This window comes from Mirounga leonina, unplaced genomic scaffold, assembly GCF_011800145.1.
Source record: "Mirounga leonina isolate KUSES-001 unplaced genomic scaffold, KU_Mleo_1.0 Mir_201, whole genome shotgun sequence".
NCBI lineage: Eukaryota > Metazoa > Chordata > Mammalia > Carnivora > Phocidae > Mirounga > Mirounga leonina.
The window spans coordinates 31,962,583-31,981,275 of NW_023270504.1; the positions used below are offsets into that span (position 1 = coordinate 31,962,583).

Genomic DNA, 18,693 nt, shown 5'->3' on the forward strand with positions numbered 1-18,693 from the left:
TGAGCATGGAGCCCGATGCAGGGCTTGGTCCTACCACCGAGATCACGACCTGAGCCAAAACCAAGAGTCGGGTGCTTAGCCGATTTAGGCACCCCCAGATATATATGCATGTTTATATATGTATTTATATATATATATATATTTTTTTTTTTTTTTTTTTATTTATTTATTTATTTATCAGAGAGAGAGAGCACAAGCAGGAGGAGCAGCAGGCAGAGGGAGAGGGACAAACAGGCTCCCCGCTGAGCAGGGAGCCCAGTGCAGGGCTTGATCCCAGGACCCTGGGATCGTGACCTGAGCCAAAGGCAGATGCTTAACCAGACTGAGCCACCCAGGCATCCAAGATTTATATTTACTTTAAATGTATTTACCATTCTTTGTATTGACTCTCCTCCTTTTCTAGGGCACTGTCTTTAACCTTGAATCAGAGGAGGAGGAATACCCTGGAATTGTTGCCGAAGATAGCAATGACATTTATATCCTGCCCAGTGACAACTCTGGACAAGTCAGTCCTCCAGAGTCTCCTACTGTGACTACTTCTTGGCAGTCAGAGAGCTTACCTGTTTCACTGTCAGCTAGTCAGAGTTGGCACACAGAAAGCCTCCCAGTGTCCCTAGGTCCTGAGTCCTGGCAGCAGATTGCAATGGATCCTGAAGAAGTCAAAAGCTTAGATAGCAACGGGGCTGGAGAGAAGAGCGAGAACAACTCTTCTAATTCTGACATTGTGCATGTGGAGAAAGAAGAAATTCCTGAAAGCGTGGAAGAGGCTGCCGTGGCATCTGTCATCCTGCCAACCAAGGAGCTGCGGGAGGCGCTCCCGGAAGCACCAGCTCCCTTGCTTCCACATATCACTGCTGCTTCCTTGCTGGAGATGAGGGAGCCCGACACAGAAGTGATGACAGTGGAGACAGTCAGCCCTGCTACGTCTTCGTTCATTGAACTTGCTGAAGAAGAGAACTTGCTGAAGACAAAAGCAGCAACGGTTGAATCTGTTGAACTGGAAGAGGAGGTGACCCCCGCACTGGAACCCACAGCAACACTGCTGAGTGAAGAGGAGATGCGTGTGAGGAGAGGGGGCCTTCGAGAAGGCCCCTCCCCTGCAGGAGAAGGGAAAGCCATCCCACTGTCTGAGGGCAAGTCTATACTGCTGTTTGGAGGGGCTGCCGCCATCGCCATGCTGGCAGTGGCAGTTGGGGTCGCCCTGGCTCTGAGAAAGAAATAGCAGATTTTTCAGAAGAGAAAGAAAACAAAAAAGATGTCAGGTTTTAGCTGTACTGACTGAATTTGAACCACCAACAGCTGATTTGGACATTTGTGGAACACTCTGGGATAATGGGGGACTTCTGCTCAACAAGGCAGTAGATTGATCCACATAGTAGGGCTTCGGGTAGAGAGCATTCACGTTTGTCTGATTTTAAGTTCCAAGGGCCTTGGCTCCTGCTAAATTCAGAATCTTATGCGTCAGGCACTCCCTCTAGAACAGGGTTTCTCAACCTTGGCATTAATGACATCATGATTAATTCTTCGTTGTAGGAGGCTGTCCTTTGCACTGTAGGATGTTTAGCAAGATCCCTGGCCTCTACCCATTAAATACAAGTAGCACCCTTCCCCCGGTTGTGACAATCAGAAATGTCTCCTGACATTGCCAAATGTCCTCCAGGGGCAAAATTGTTCCCGTGGAGAGCCACAGCTCCAGAGGGAAAGGGTTAATTTAGGAGAATCTGGGATAGAAATTCCCAGGCAAAAAAAGGGCTTAGCTGTGGGCTCCTCAGCTACTGATTTGTTCCTGCCCCTGGAATTTCATCTTTCCTGGTGAACATGCTGTGTTTTGCAGCCATTCCTCTGTGGCTCCTCTTTTCTTCCCCACCTTCTCGGTCCTGTAGCATGAGGGTGCTCTCCCCTATGTCTCAGCTGCCTCTCAGGTACTACACGGCTCCTCTTCACCCCCAGGTGCTTTATAAGGCCCCATGGGAGAGTGCTTGGTCCGCACCCGTTAAGTCCCTGATGCTTCTCCAGCTCCACCTTGTAAAGATGTTGCCGTTAGTCAACTTAAAAAAAATAAATATAAAAGAGACCTAGGGTTCCCTGCCTGTGGATGCGAGGGCAAGTAGCTGGCTAGAGAGCGGTATTTGTCTCATTTATAAGCAGGATGACTTAGATGGACGAGTGTCTTCTGGCCCTTTTGTGTGTGGCCACCCTTCTGAGCTTATGGTTACTTGCTGGCAGCATCTCTGTTGCTGGATGGTCACTGTCTATAATCTGGGCTGTGTGTTTTCCCTTTATCTGGCCTCAGTCTTCTTACTGGTCAACCAGCCTCTCTGCGGTCTCTTCCCATGTGATAAGGATTTTCATACTTGGGCTTACAGACCAATTGAATCATAACTCAATAAGAGTTATACAGAAAATCTCCCTAAATACCATTGAAATAAAAAGTAGGAAAAGAGAAGCTTGAATTTCTTGAGATTCTAATTTGGCTTTCAGAGTTCAAGAATAAGACTTCTTCCCTGAACTCTTTACAGTCCAAATGCCAGAGTGATAAACCAAAATGATTCTAATCAGTATGTGCTAGTTGAGAATCAGCATAACTTTCTTTCATCTGGCTGATCCCATCCCTAATGGGGGGGTGGGACTGTGTCTTTTCATGAGTGAGGGTCAGTGTCACCATGCAGGACACACATGCTTGATACAGGTCATCTCAGATTTATCTCAGTAAATGTAACAAATTACTTTTTAGATCCTGAAATTTGTAATAAAATTACTTTACTATCCTGATCACCAAAACTTGATGTTTTAAATGTGCTTTCTTTTTTAAATTTATTTTTTTTAAATGAAATCTTCTCCCTAAAGCAATACTATTTAAAAGTTGGTCGAGGAAAGGTCTGAAGTGTGTTTGTCTGTTCAGTTTTATCATGCAATGTGTCTTTATGTTCTGAGTTTTAGTGTCTTAGGGAGTGATATTTTTTAAGGGTTTTGGTGCACTTTGATTAGGATAGCTAGAAGTGAGTGGGGGGAAATGGGATTAATGCAGTAAAGATTATTTTCCTCCTTGGACTCTGACAGTTGGCTCAGACATTGGGTTACTCTGTATTCTAATTGCTACTTTTGTGTTTGCATAGGGTAAGAGCAAACTGGTGAGCTATCTTGATTTTTTTTTCTTTTATAATAAAATTTTTTCCTTCCAATGTTCACACTTTTAAACTCTGGATCCTCAAATCCATTAGCTAAGACACATTTAAGTACTAAGAGAAGCCAGGTTCATTTTGGAGCTACTAAAAGGCCATCTGTGGCTTAGGATATTTGGGTCTGTGTTCTCCACAGAAGGAGCTGCCACGTGCGGTTTATCATCCCATCTGTTGAACATTAACCCAAAGTGATCCAGCGCATTTTATCTTCCTGGGTAATGGTTAATATTCTTTTCCATTGGCTTTCTCTAGAGTGATTCATTGTTAGTTCCGAGTAATAGGAACATGTCAGTGTCCCCATTCCTTCTTTATTTATTTATTTTTTTTTAAGATTTTTTTTTTTTTTTTTTTTAATTTGAGACAGAGAGAATGAGAGACAGAGAGCATGAGAGGGAGGAGGGTCAGAGGGAGAAGCAGACTCCCTGCCCAGCAGGGAGCCCGATGCGGGACTCGATCCCGGGACTCCAGGATCATGACCTGAGCCGAAGGCAGTCGCTCAACCAACTGAGCCACCCAGGCGCCCCACCCCATTCCTTCTTTACTTCCTTATCCTCTGCCTCTGGCAGTGGAAGGGAGTACCCTAGTAAGGACTGCTTCTTACAGCAGCTACTTTTGCTATGAAAAAAAAAAAAGGTTATTTCTCAACCTCCCACCTCCCTCTTTTTTGATGGCGCTGGTAGTAGGCCATTTCTTCTCCCCCTCCTAACTTATATTACATCTGAATCTAAAGTAAAAGGCAGATTCAGAATAAATCCAACTTGTTTATGGAGCTCAAGTGTGGAATTAAAAATATCACCATTTATCGTTCCTCATTCTTTGAACTATTCAGGAAAAGTTTGTGTAAGTCCTCTAGAATTCTTAATTGCTTTAGTGTATGTAATGATTTCTGAAAACTTGTCAAAAAGCCAGTGAAGATTTCTTGAGAAAAATACCAGAATTAAAGAATGCTATTTTATCCTCTCTGTATTAAAATAATAATAATTCTGGGCCCAAAGAAGTCAGTCAGTATCTACAGTGTGCCTTAGGGGACTCTTGTGATCATCACTGTCCTCCAGAAAGCTTTCTAGAAACCAAAAAGCAACTGTTGGCCAGCTGGTTCACACACTGACTACACAAAGGCCTCCTTGACACCTGCCCTCGCCTGTGTTTCTTACCATCTCCTCTATCAAATGCAGCAGCTCCCTGGGTTTGTCCTGGGGGAATAAACAGTGAGCCCGGAGACGGGGTTTTTTGAACCACAGCTACCATTAATTTCTTGTGGAAATTAATGTCCACAGCCTTTGTGCTAATTCTAATAATAATACAAAAGTAATGCCTGATCCTTGCCTTTTTTCCCTAACGGCATGACATGGACAAGTGTCATATGCACAGAATTTTGAAATTATTTTAAGAGATGCTTTTTAGAAATAAAAGGTACTCTAGATAAGATTTTTGTCCTTTCTTTTAATTTCTGAGGTCTTTTTACAGAAATTTATCTTTCAAAGAACTTGAGGTGGTGATCATGTTTCACAGAGAGCCTGTCGACTATTTGGTTGCTTTATAGAAACAGTTTCTGGCCTCTGAACCAATTTCCTCACAAGCATGACAGTAGTCCCTTTGTCTGCAGCTTCATTTCCTGTGGCTCAGTTACCCGCGGTGCGCCGCGGTCCAGGAGCAGATGGTCCTCTTTCTGATGGATCCTCAGAGGGTCGGTAGTAGCCTAATGCCTCTCACAGTGCCTGGTCATTCACCTCCCTTCAGCTCATCGCATAGGCACCTTAGCATCTTCCATCATGACGAGGGTGAGTATCAGTACAAGAAGATATTCTGAGAGGGAGAGACCACATTCACATAACTCATTACAGTATATTATTATAATAATTGTTCTATTTTATTGTTGTTTTGATCTCTACCGTGCCTAATTTATAAATTAAACTTTACCACAGGGATGGATGTAGAGAAAAAGTCATAGAGAGGGCTCGGTACTATCTGCAGTTTCAGTCATCCACTGGCGAGGATAAGGGGGCACTACCCTATCTCATTTAAAGCCTCAGCAACACAGTACTAGAAGCTTTCTTTTCTGGAGGACTGAGATCTGCCATTAGTGTTAACCTCCTCCTGTTACTCCATTCATCACTTAGGAGGTTCGACTGTGAGATGGGTTTGAGTTTAGGGTGCATATTTTTTTCTGTATTAGAATATCTTTTTCCTTAAAAAGTGTGGGTCATTTTAACAAATAATAGTTGAACATTTAGCTTGCTAGGGATTGTTCTAGAGCGCCCTTACATACCTTAGTCCATCTTCACAGTTGTAATTCATATTTGTATTCCTTATCCCCAGTTTACAGAGTGAAGAAACCTCAGAGTTTAATGACTTTTCAAAGGTCTTCTAGCATGGGAGAGGCAAAAGCAAGGGTGATAGTTTTTCTGACTCCAAGTCTAGTGCTTTTCTGTTTTTACCATTTTTGTGACCCTGCCAAGCAGGATTGGTAGGCTCCCCACAAATGGTTGCGCCAATCATACACTGCACTAGGGCGGCCAAGCTCACCCGACTGAAGGGAGATTTTTCTTGATTTGTATGATGGTTCCATATGGTCGAGTCCTAAGTACTGAGCATGTTTGAAGGTTATGTCCAGGGTTATTCCCAACTTCTGACTCTACCAGATGTTTTCCCCTTAAATACTGAATGAGGTACCTTATGGCTAAAGAATTAGCGGTTACTGCTGGTACAGATCTTGCATTAGCATTTTCAGCTAATGTGTCCGATAGTATGTCTTTCTGCTTGTAAACGAGGGTAAAGCAGTCTGACACAGGAATCTTCAAATGATCTGAAGGCAGCACCTTGACACTTTCTCTCCCTCAGTCTGTTCGTTATTTTCCTTTTCCCCTGCCCATGCCAGGAGTCGTGAAGTGGGGTACTTCTAGGCGTTGCTTGGCCTCTCAACACCCAAGAGGTCGCCAACTCAAGACAGCTGGTCAGGCAGCACCACAGGCACATCTGGCTCAGAAGCTGACACCAGGTGACCTTCCAGTGAAAAATTTTCTGTTCTATTCCACAGCACACTGGGGAATGTAAAGTTAATAGTAGCCTTGGCTATAGAACACCCATTTCTTGAAATTTAACCACTATTTCTTAGTTACCTCATATATACAGCTCCAGAGAATGGAAACGGTCGGTCGTGTAACTAAAATATTAATACATCCCGTCTTCCTCTATTTACACAAGACTAGCCTCTGCCTGGCTTGCCATGTTCCTGTGAATTAAAACCAGTAGTGTTCTCTACATGTTTATGTTTACACTGCAATAGTTCTAGCCAGGCAGCTGCTCCAATCGCTCGCTCAGGTTGGAAATGTTCTCAGGGATATTTGCAAGGCCTTGTAATAAGTTAAAAAGTAGCAGCTGGCTTAAGGTGATCCTTGCGCCCTTCTCACCTTCTTAGGGGAAATTTTATAGTAATGTTGCACCACTAGGAGAAATTGGCTAATTGGTGTATTATGAATAAAAGTTTTGACATCGTTTACTAAGTTTGTTCCAGGAATAAAAGGAAGTTGAAGTACAATTTTTCCTATTACAGAGTCTGGAATAACTTGGTTCCTGGTTTCTAGCAAGACAATTGTATTATATAGATTGGTCCTTGGCCAGCACCAAAAGATAGAATATTTTTCCTAGACCTGTGTTTTTCCTGCTGTCCTACCTAGTCTTCCATTTCTCTTTTCCTTCACATTAAAAGTGCCTCTTCCTACCTCGTTCCTTGACCGAGTTCAATTTATTATTGGTTCTAATGTTCTCATCTCCTCAAAATTACTGGAATTAAATGGTAATTTTGGTAATTAACATAAGCATTTCACTTAAATGCATGTATTTCCTTTTTCTGTATGAATTTCCATTAGCTCTCCTCACTAACAGCTCTGATTTGCTCATTTATGTGGGTTATTCTCGCTCCTCCTTTTCCCTCCTGGTAATCTGCCTTTCGTCCAGTCTACTCTTCATCAGGGAAAAGGAACAAAATTCAAATCTATGAATTGTGCTTTCTGTTAGAAGCAGTGTGTTGGGGAGAACACATTGGAAATTGAAATAAAGTGAGATCTGAAGATAATTGATGGACTCCTCTTTCTATTCATATGGTAACCTCATGCCCTTGACCTTGGAGAGGGATCATTGCAGATAATTTTGTGGTCTTCGTAAGTACACACTTGCTTTGCCCTCAGGTTCTGAAAACATGATCATAACATCCAAAGGACACTCCCTATTCAGGTTTCCAGTCAGCAATGAAATTGTTAGGAAATAAAAGCAGACTCTGGCGCTGTGACCCTTTAAGGCAGTCCCGAGCATCTCCGCAGTCCGTGCTGGATCCTGCATGGTGAGATCAGGAATGATTTAACCTTCTGAATAGACCACATAGTCCATCTGACTTTCAGATATGCCAAGCATCTCCTGGAGAAGAAAGCTGTTTCTCTTTAACCAAGGAATTTCCATCACTTAATTCAAATATTTAAAAAACCAGGATGAAAAACATTGAATTAAAAATTTTGGGGCGCCTGGGTGGCTCAGTTGGTTGGGCGACTGCCTTCGGCTCAGGTCATGATCCTGGAGTCCCTGGATCGAGTCCCGCATCGGGCTCCCTGCTCGGCGGGGAGCCTGCTTCTCCCTCTGACCCTCCCCCCTCTCATGTGCTCTCTCTCTCTCTCATTCTCTCTGTCTCAAATAAATAAATAAAAGAGAAAAAAAATCTTTTCGATCATATCCATGAGGATTATGTTCCCAGCGTAAAATCCACCAACTTCCAGGATATGCCTGAGTCATTGTGGCTGGGATGTGCCCAAGACTGGAACACTTGTTTTTGATACAGTGGACTGTTCATGATGCTGGCTTGGGAAAAAGAGGTGATAATTTTGCTTTATGGCTGAGAAAGCCTAACTTGGCCTGAAAAAAAATGTACACCAAAATGTGTATATAAGCTGCATTAAAATGGTGGCCTACTGTTAAGCAAAACAATGGCAGGTGAAGGTGCTGTTCCTAAGTATTATGAGAATCTGGGATTGTTTTAGAGCCCTTTTCTCTTCCATTAGAGTTGACTATTTGTATTTAAATTGTTCCTTTTGGAAGAAAGTCTCTGTCCCTAGTGAGAATCTGAACACTTCGATACATGTGTGGATGAGTATGTATGTGATTCGATTTGTGTCCACCGTACTATGAATCCTTCCAAAAAAAAGTTCTTTCATAACGGCATTACTGGAAGATTTCCAAATGGTGGTCTTCATACTGCACAGCTTTTAGTATCTAAAACATATTGCAGATAACCAGGTTGTGATCCAGCCCTAGTACGGTATGTATTTTTTTTTTTTTAAGATTTTATTTATTTTTTTGACAGAGAGAGACATAGCGAGAGCAGGAACACAAGCAGGGGGAGTGGGAGAGGGAGAAGCAGGCTTCCTGCAGAGCAGGGAGCCCGATGCGGGGCTCGATCCCAGGACCCTGGGATCATGACCTGAGCCAAAGGCAGACGCTTAACAACTGAGCCACCCAGGCGCCCCTCTTTTCTGATTCTTATATCTCATTCATTTTCTTTAATCTAGTTGCATTAGTTAAGACTGTCATACCTTCTAAAAGTTTGTAGTTTTGGGGTGCCTGGGTGGCACAGTTGGTTAAGCGTCTGACTCTTGGTCATAGGCGCCCTATGTTAGATTTTTTAATGTTCACCTTTCTGTATATTTCTGGAATAAACTCTGGTCACTCTAAAAGTAAAAATTAGAATGCGGTACCTGAATGGCTCAGTAGGTTAAGTGTCTGTCTTCTGCTCAGGTCATGATCTCAGGGTCCTGGGATTGAGCCCCACATTGGGCTCCCTGCTCCGCGGGAAGCCTACTTCTCCCTCTCCCTCTGCCCCCCACTCGTGCTCCCTTACTCTCTCTCTCAAAAAAATAAAAAAGTAAAAATTAGAATAATATTGGTGAATTTGTATTGGGTCATTATTCTTAGAGAAGCTACAACTCTATCTCCCAGCATTCCCTTCCTTGTATTGTTCTAAATTAGGGTTGACCGTAAGAATTTATGTGAGATTTGGCAGGTAGGAGTGAAGCATCTCTGAAGGGTACCAGGCATGGAGTAGCACCTTGACCTACTTTCCTGAGTCTTAGGTCAGGCATGAGTTCAGCTCCATGAAGACTGGTACCGTTTTGTTCTGAAGGCCATCCAATGTCATTGACTTTAGAGGCAGTGAGAGAGAACATAGAATTCAATTTGTCCTCACTGGTTCCACGTGGCCTTAGGGGTTTCAGTTTGTCTTTGTTCGTCCCTACTTCATGTAAGTTCTTGACTATAACACACACTGATCTATAGCAGTTTCAAGCTCCCCTCCAGATGCAGAGGCAATAGCTTTCCAAAGACTCTTCAGTAGCTCCCACAATTAGATAGTTTAATCCCTGTAATTAATGTCTGATACCATATCCATCATCATGGTTGTGCTTTCCTGATCAAATTGTAGTTCATACAAAAATATATTGTCTTTATGGATTTATAAACGGAACACAAACTCCTTTTCATGGCATATATGACCTTTAAGTGAGCCTCAGCCAACTTTGCATCCAATACCTTGTCCCACCTTCCCTCATATGTTCGGTACCATTACATGAGCAGACTTGCTGCTTATCACATACCATGTGTTTTAGCTTTTTCACCTTTCCTTAGAATGGTTCTCTCTTACCTTCTCTGCTTGTAAATACCATCTCATCCCAGAAAAACCAGCTCAAATGTTGCTTTCTCTATGATCTTCCTCATCTGTGTCACATAGATTTAATTACTCTCTTGTTCCTGTGGCATGTACAATTTTTTAAAAAGATTTTATTTTTTTTAAAGTTTATTTTTAAGTAGGTTCCATGCCCAACGTGGGACTTGAACTCATGACCTTGAGATCAAGAGTCACATGCTCTTCTGACTGAGCCAGCCAGGCACCCCTTAAAGATTTTAATTTTTTATTTCTTATTTACTTATTTATTTTTTAATATTTAGGATTTCTTTAATGTGGTGATAGATATGAGGGTTAAGAGCACGCACTCTTTTTTTAAAAAGGATTTTTACTTTGAGAGAGAGAGAGTGCGTGCACGAAGCAGGGCAGGGGCAGAGGGAAAGAGAGAGAGAGAAAGACAAGCTGACTCCCTGCTGAGCAGGGAGCCTGACATTGGGCTTGATCCCAGAACCCTGAGATCATGACCTAAACCGAAGGCAGACGCTTAACTGGCTGAGCCATCCAGGGGCCCCAAGGACTTTTGTTTTTTTAAGATTTATTTATTTGAGGGGAGGAGGGGCAGAGAGAAAGAGAGAGAATCTCCAGCAACTCCCTGTTGATCAAGGAGCTTGACCCAGGGCTCAATCCCACAACCCTGAGATATATGACTGGAGCTGAAATCAAGAGTTGGGCACTCAACCGACTGAGCTACCCAGGTGCTCATTAAAAGATTTTATTTTTAAGTAATCTCTACATCCAGCATGGGGCTTGAATTTACAACCCTGAGATCAAGAGTCACATGTTCTACCAACTGAGACAGTCAGGTGCCCCTACATGTACAATTTTTTAAATGTCAATTTTAAATGAAGTATAACATACACAAAGAAAAATAAATCTTTTTTTAAGAGAGTTAAAGAAGAGATTTTCTCTTTTTTTTCTTGAAGGTTTTATTTATTTGAGAGAGAGAGAGAGTATGAGAGGGGGGAAGGTCAGAGGGAGAAGCAGACTCCCCGCCGAGCAGGGAGCCCGATGTGGGACTCGATTCCAGGACCCTGGGATCATGACCTGAGCCGAAGGCAGATGCTTAACGACTGAGCCACCCAGGCACCCAGTACAGTATGTATTTAATGCTGAACGCATTTTTTTTTTTTTTTAAGATTTTATTTATTTGAGAGAGAGTGAGAGAACAGAGGGAGAGTGAGAGGGAGAAGCAGACTCACCACTGAGCAGGGAGCCCGATGCGGGGCTTGATCCCAAGACCCTGGGGGATCATGACCTGAGCCGAAGGCAGACGTTTAACTGATTGAGCCACCCAGGCATCCCTCATTTTTCCTTTCTGATTAAACTCTCAAGGAACAGAAAAGTGTTTTTGGTAACAAGAAAGTATCATATTCACAGTAACAACTGGTTAAGTGAAACAGTACCATGTGTGATGTGAACCCAGCATCTGCCATCATACTTTTAAACAGAATGCTAGGAAACACTTATTGCCAGGAACAAGAGACCAATGTTGCACTGTTTTTTGTTTTTTAAGATTTTATTTATTTGACAGAGAGGGAGACAGTGAGAGAGGGAACACAAGCAGGGGGAGTGGGAGAGGGAGAAGCAGGCTTCCTGCCGAGGAGGGAGCCCGATGCGGGGCTCGATCCCAGGACCCTGGGATCATGACCTGAGCTGAAGGCAGACGCTTAACGACTGAGCCACCCAGGCATCCCTGTTGCACTCTAAATGTAAGCTCTCCCTGGTTTATTCTGGCACTTCCGAAATGACTTATTTTGGTATCACTTGCATTCTGTGTCCCTAAGAAAGGGAACCACCTCAAGCGTTGGAATTTTTAAAAATCTAACTGTTCTTTCATCTTTTATGCCTAGAAAGCCTGTTTTCTTTAGATATAGCTTCTTGGGCAAGATCAGCTGAGGGATACGGGAGGAAAATGAATACGTACGATTATTAACCTATTTCTCCATGGGATGTATGCAGTAGCCTCTGGTATCCCATCAGGCTAACATTTTTATTAAAGCTCTGACTTCTTGGAAAGAAAAAAATGCATGGAGTTACCTGATTTTGGAGACTGTGGTTGACTTGGGCCCTTAAATCCCACCACACCTTTTAATTGCCTGTGGTCTCCCTGACTCAATAAAAGGACATCAAGTTGAAAAAAAAAATCGCATGTTCTGAGGCCTGATTTTCCCATTGAATAGAGAACTTTAGTCCAGAACCTCTTGTACTGTTTGGTTTTTATGCTCCCTATTTTGAAAGGAGTTTTTCATTTGTGAGGGTATGTGCATCCGTCTCCAGTCCTTGCTCTCCTCAAACATGATCTTGCCTGCTGTAAGACCATGCCCCAAGGTTGCACTTTAATAAACAGTAAAGTTGGGGTTTTTTTAAACAAAAAAACATTGTTTTTTTCTTCTGCCTTACAATCTGTTCTTTAATTTTCAAGTGAAGTACAAGAAATAAGATAAGGGCCCAATGTGTAGTAGATTTAGAAGATGGTATGAAACTCAAATATGTGCAAGTTGACATTTTCTTTCAAGTATGTTAATGTAAAGATGTCTAAACGGATCACCGGCTTAGAACATCATCTTCACAATAGAAATAAATAGCTATGATCTCAGCCTATCTTTCCTACGAGCTTTGTTTAAATGCCATGGCTCCAGCTCAGCGGCAGGCAGCTGGACTGTCGTCACCGTATCAAGTTCTAACCAGTCGTGCCTTGGCAGAGGTGTCCACTCAGTCCATCTCCTACAGCGAGAAAAGAAAAATAGCCAGAATTAACCAGTCTAATTCACAAACCAGGATTCAATTCTTAAGGACTCTGGTGCCACAATCGATAGAAGTGAAGCTGGCGTTTATGCAAAAAACACACTCTCTGGAGTCCTGTTATCCTTAGATCCCTGCATCCTCCTTCTTGCTACACGGGAGCAACCACAAAAACACAGGCTTTCCAGGTGCTGAGATCGGGATCTTCACATCTGTTGAGCCACTTATGGTGCCAAGAAGCACCTTAGTGGGTCTGAGGAATGAAGATTGTTTCATTCCCTCAGTACTTCTTTTTTTAGCTTTTATTTATTTGAGAGAGAGAGAGAGAGGACGAGTTGGGGGAGGGGCAGAGGGAGAAGCAGACTCCCCATTGAGCAGAGAGCCTGACACGGGGCTCCATCCCAGGACCCCAAGAACATGACCTGAGCTGAAGGCAGATGCTTAACTGACTGAGCCACCCTGGCGCCCCTCATCCCTTCAATATTTGGCAAGCTGTTAATAGAAATTGCTACTGACATCTGCCCACTTATTCCCCCTTTAGATGGTTGTTGGTGAAAGCTGTCCAGGAACTTTCTCAGGCTTACCTTCTTCCAACAATTCAGCTTGGTTTAATATACTTGAGTCAAGATTTATATTCATTCTCCTGTTTTAAAATGCTGGAATGGGGCACCTGGGTGGCTTAGTCCGTTAGGCATCCAACTCTTGATTTCAGCTGAAGTCATGATCTCAGGGTCGTGAGATCAAGCCCTGCATCAGGCTCTGCACTGGGCATGGAGCCTGCTTAAGATTCTTCCTCTCCCTCTGCCCCTCCCCGCAACTTGCGTGTGCTCGCTCTCTCTCTCAAAAAAATTTTTTTTTAAAAAGTGCTGGCACAAATGAAGACCATGGCAGACAGAGAAAAAAGGCGTTGAGACCTATCAGTAAATATTAACAGGGTTAGATGCCTGGGTAATGCCTCTGACACGTAAAATCCCAAACATTCACTAATACTTTCAAATTTACAGATAAGATACATCAACTTAATTTCCAGTTAAAGTGAAACAACAGACTTTGAGGGCTATCTGGCTCTTCTTGGGCAGCATCATGAAGAACTGTTATTTTTAATATCTTGGACAGGTTTTATGGGGAAGATTTTAGATAGTTTTCCCCCCTTTTGACTATTTTGGTCTCTCTCCCCAACATCCTTTTATGGTAAGTATGTTTTTATTTTTATTTATTTATTTATTTATTTTTTAAAGATTTTATCCATTTATTCATGAGAGATAGAGAGAGAGAGAGAGAGGCAGAGGCAGAGGGAGAAGCAGGCTCCCCGCGGAGCAGGGAGCCCGATGCGGGACTCGATCCCAGGACCCTGGGATCGTGACCTGAGCTGAAGGCAGACACTTAACCGACTGAACCACCCAGGTGTCCCATGGTAAGTATGTTTTTAAATGTAAATTATGGGGCACCTGGTGGCTCAGTCAGTTAAGCCTCTGCCTTCAGCTCAGGTCAAAATCCCAGGGTCCTGGGATTGAGCCCCACGTCCGGCTCCCTGATCAGTGGGGAGCCTGCTTCTCCCTCTGCCCCTCCCTCCCAACTTGTGCTCACTCTCTCAAATAAAATCTTAAAAAGAAAATGTAAATTATACTTAATGTTTGTGACCAGGTGAGGGTGAGAGCAGATGGAAGAAGCTCCGCTGGGGATACTCCTGCCACTTTCTTTCATGCTCCACACACCTACCTACACCATCCTACTCTGATTCTAGCAATAGTGTAGTATAAAGTATGCTCTCATAGTAGCGTGTCTTTTTTTTTTTTTTTTAAGATTTTATTTATTTATTTGACAGAGAGAGACACAGCTAGAGAGGGAACCCAAGCAGGGGGAGTGGGAGAGGGAGAAGCAGGCTTCCTGCTGAGCTGGGAGCCCGATGCGGGGCTTGATCCCAGGACTGAGCCACCCAGGTGCCCCTGTCTTAAAAATAACGTTGATGGAGCTCAAAAGGGCATTAGGTGCTCATCACCACCTTCTACAACACAACTTTGTCACAGAGGCAAAACCAAGCAAGAAGGTCCCTAAGCACAGGGAGAAAGAATGAAAGAAGCCCTGCAGCAGAGAGTTCTGCTGGGTTTCCAGACCTTAGAGGGACCAGGCAGAGACCAAGAGGATTTAGTGAAACACCATGGAGCTGACATCACTGGTTCTTACATTTCTGACTAAGTTCCTCACATAGGTGAATAGGTTCTGGTTAATAAAGTTCACTGTTGTGCGAAAGACATCACGGAGCAAGGATGGTGTGTGATCGGCCACCTTTTTGGCCAAGAGCATGGCCAACATCAGCATGGTCTTCTCCTCCTCCATGTCTGTAGGGTAAGTCTGCATGATCCGCTCCAGCGCAGTGACGAGGTACCTCCTTCTGTCCTGCATGGGTGAAAACAGGGTCACACAAAACTGAGTTTACTAATATTCTGCCCTCTGAAAGGAAAACAGTCCTCCAATGTTAAGTAGAAAGCAGCTTTCATTTCATAGGGAGGAACTTACTAAACAGCTGAGGAGGTTGGAGGACAGAATGAGAAATTATTTAATTTTGAGAGACAATGGAAAGGGGAGACTGAGCTCACTCCCTGCAGCTGGACACTCATTCACCAAACACATTTTTCTTGAGCCTGTGTGTTCACTTTAGACAATGGAACTGAAGAAGCCCGAGTCCTTCCCTACCTCTAAGACACTTAAAGTCAAGAATTAGTTAACTACCCAAGATGTCTTAGATCTCTTACTGGTGCAGACCTAGCTCCAGGGAAAGAGATGAAAGGGGGCCTAAATGTGCCCTTCTTGCCTAGCCTACATGGGAGAGGCACCCCACAGACCATTAGACCTGAAAGGACCTTCAAGTTCATCAACTCAGATGCAAAGTTCAGTTAACATTGTGGGAGAGGTCCTGAGGCAGAACATGACCATGTCTATGACAGCTGCTGGAGAACTCCAGACAGGGAGAGATCCCTGGAGTAGAGAGACCTGCTTACAGGCAGGAGGCTGACCTGGCTGACTGAACCTTGGGGGATGAATACATTTCTATGTAGAGAGGAGCATTTGCATTTTCAGGTGGTAGTCAAAGGATGGAACCCTTCTCTCCTCTGAACTCCTGTAGACATAGATTTGACAGCCTTGGGGCAGTTCTCCCTCCCACTACATTTCTTCAGAGAGGATAGAGTACTTTATGGTACCCGGCAAGGGTTAGAAATTCTGTTAGTATCTGTATATTGATTATAACCATGAAGTAAGAGTAGCAGGCTAAATAAAATGTCACTTTTCTTGTGACTTGACATTCTCTACTTACATTTTTATTCAACTGAAGAAAGAATAAGTTCTTTCTGGAAGAGTCATATACATTTTATTAATCTGTTTAGAGGCTTTTGTATCCAAAATCTTGACTCTGACTTAAGGTTCAAGTTTCCTAAATGTCAAGTTAATTCTGAAATACAATTAACCATGCTATGATTCTATTTCCAATTCTTTTGTAGGCAGTCATGAATTGAGTCACCTCACTGGACACTGGTCTGAGAGGAGACAGAGGACAGACCTCGATGGTTTAATTAACAACAGAAAACTAAAAGACAACCTACTGAATGGGAAAAGACATTTGCATATGAGATAACTGATAAAAGATTAGTATGCAAAATATATAAGGAACTTCTACAACCCTAAAAAACAAACAATCCAATTAAAAAATGGGCAGAAGACACGAACAGACATTTCTCCAAAGACGACATACAGATGGCCAACAGACACGTGAAAAGATGCTCATCATCACTCATCATCAGGGAAATGCAAATCAAAACTACAATGAGATATCACCTCACACCTGTCAGAATGACTAAAATCAGCAACACAGGAAACAACAGATGTTGGTGAGGATGTAGAGAAAAAGGAACCCTTGTGCACTGTTGGTGGGAATGCAAACTGGTGCAGCCACTCTGGAAAACAGTATGGAGGTTCCTCAAAAAAATTAAAAATAGAACTACCCTGTGACCCAGTAATTGCACTACTGCATATTTACCCAAAGAATACAAAAACACTAATCGAAGGGATACATGCACTCTATGTTTATAGCAGCATTATCTACAATAGCCAAACTATGGAAGCAGCCCAAGTGTCCATCAATTGATGAATGGATAAAGAAGATGTGGTATATACACAATGGAATATTATTCAGCCATTTTAAAGTAGAATAAATTCTTGTCATCTGCAACAACATGGATGGAGCTACAGAGTAGAGTATTATGCTAAGTGAAATAAGTCAGTCAAAGAAAGACAAATAACTATGATTTCACTCATATGTGGAATTTAAGAAGCAAAACAAACGAACAAAGGGAAAAAAGAGACAAACTGAAAAACAGACTTACTATAGAGAACAAACTGCTGGTTACCAGAGGGGAAGTGGGTGGGGGATGGGTGAAATAGGTGAAGGAGATTAAGAGCAAACTTCTCTTGATGTGCACTGAGTAATATACAGAACTACTGAATCACTGTATTATACACCTGAAACTAATATAAGACTGCATTAACTACACTGGAATTAAAATTTTAAAAAAACTGACCACTGAAAAAAGTTCTCACACTTCCTGACTAACCCAGAAAAGGCAGTGGTGGATTTTCTCACTTACTTCTTCTGACAGGTTCACATTCATAAACTGCATTGCCAGGTTATTCACCAGTCCTGGGTGGATGCTGCGATCCATATTGTCCCCTATTACGGCGAGCTGCCTGGCGATATCCTGGATGATTTCTTCTTGACCCTGAGAATCTAAATGTTCAGGCAGGGGCACAGAGACACAGCAGATTCAGACGATGGCCCTGTCTGACCCCTCCCACTCCACCCCGTACCAGAAAAAGGAAGGGACTCTGCTTTGGAAGAGAGCCAGCCCGTTTGCACCGCTCACCACAGAGGGCTCGCTGAGCATGTGCTCTATGCTGGTAGAACTGCAGTTGAGAGCAGCCGGGGCGGAGGGCTGGGGTCAGGAAAGGGTCTAAGTGAGCAGAAAATTTGGAGAAGCAGGCCCCTCCCCACACACAGTCAACATTTGTCTGTGAAAAGGACAGTGATGCCAGGGCATCTGTGGCATGAATCTGATGGCAACCTTCCCGGCTGCCAGCTCTACACCATCACGTAACAGGTGTCGGCCTAAGAAGCTGTTAGGGCGGGGGCTCCGCCGCAGCCAGAATTAGGGCCGCACGTGTGCCAGAGAGATCAACACCCCTGCTTGCCCTGTCACCTGCCCTCCCCCTGCCCTCTCTTTTCCTCCCTCAACACTCACTACTACACCATTTATCTGTCAGTGTTCTTTGTCTGACTCCCTTGCCAGAAGGTAAGCTTCCTAAGAGCTCTGATTTTTTTTTAATTTTTTTTATTGTTATGTTAATCCCCATACATTACATCATTAGTTTTAGATGTAGTGTTCCATGATTCATTGTTTGTGCATAACACCCAGTGCTCCATGCAGAACGTGCCCTCCTCAATACCCATCACCAGGCTAACCCATCCTCCCACCCCCCTCCCCTCTAGAACCCTCAGTTTGTTTTTCAGAGTCCATCGTCTCTCATGGTTTGTCTACCCCCCCCGCTTTCCCCCCCTTCATTCTTCCTCTCCTGCTATCTTCTTTTTTTTTTTTCTTAACATATATTGCATTATTTGTTTCAGAGGTACAGATCTGAGATTCAACAGTCTTGCAAAATTCACAGCGCTTACCAGAGCACATACCCTCCCCAGTGTCTATCACCCAGGCACCCCATCCCTCCCACCCCACCCCCCACTCCAGCAACCCTCAGTTTGTTTCCTGAGATTAAGAATTCCTCCTATCAGTGAGGTCATATGATACATGTCTTTCTTTTTTTTTTTTTTTTTTTAAGATTTTTTATTTATTTGACAGAGAGAGACACAGTGAGAGAGGGAACACAAGCAGGGGGAGTGGGAGAGGGAGAAGCAGGCTCCCCGCAGAGCAGGGAGCCCGATGCGGGACTCGATCCCAGGACCCCGGGATCATGACCTGAGCCGAAGGCAGTCGCTTAACC

The 18,693-nt window shown here is 43.4% G+C and overlaps 2 protein-coding genes across 14 annotated transcripts in view; one reads left to right on the top strand and one right to left on the bottom strand.

Moving 5' to 3' along the window:
- The window catches only part of BCL2L13 (BCL2 like 13), a 101,962-nt gene extending 85,611 nt beyond the window's left edge, over window positions 1–16,351 (top strand). For 9 of the 12 annotated variants that reach the window (XM_035028571.1, XM_035028574.1, XM_035028572.1 and 6 more), the window contains one exon: window positions 404–3,186. In XM_035028571.1, the coding sequence (XP_034884462.1) occupies window positions 404–1,222 (819 nt within the window). In that variant the 3' untranslated portion in view covers window positions 1,223–3,186. Of the gene's footprint in view, window positions 1–403; window positions 3,187–16,145 lie in introns of those variants that run through there. The other 3 variants (XM_035028582.1, XM_035028586.1, XM_035028581.1) reach the window with 3 other exon arrangements.
- The window catches only part of BID (BH3 interacting domain death agonist), a 42,736-nt gene continuing 36,505 nt past the window's right edge, over window positions 12,463–18,693 (bottom strand). For both annotated transcript variants that reach the window (XM_035028588.1, XM_035028589.1), the window contains 3 exons: window positions 17,289–17,428; window positions 14,833–15,045; window positions 12,463–12,630 (listed from right to left, as the gene is read on the bottom strand). In XM_035028588.1, the coding sequence (XP_034884479.1) occupies window positions 12,619–12,630; window positions 14,833–15,045; window positions 17,289–17,428 (365 nt within the window). In that variant the 3' untranslated portion in view covers window positions 12,463–12,618. The remainder of the gene's footprint in view (window positions 12,631–14,832; window positions 15,046–17,288; window positions 17,429–18,693) is intronic.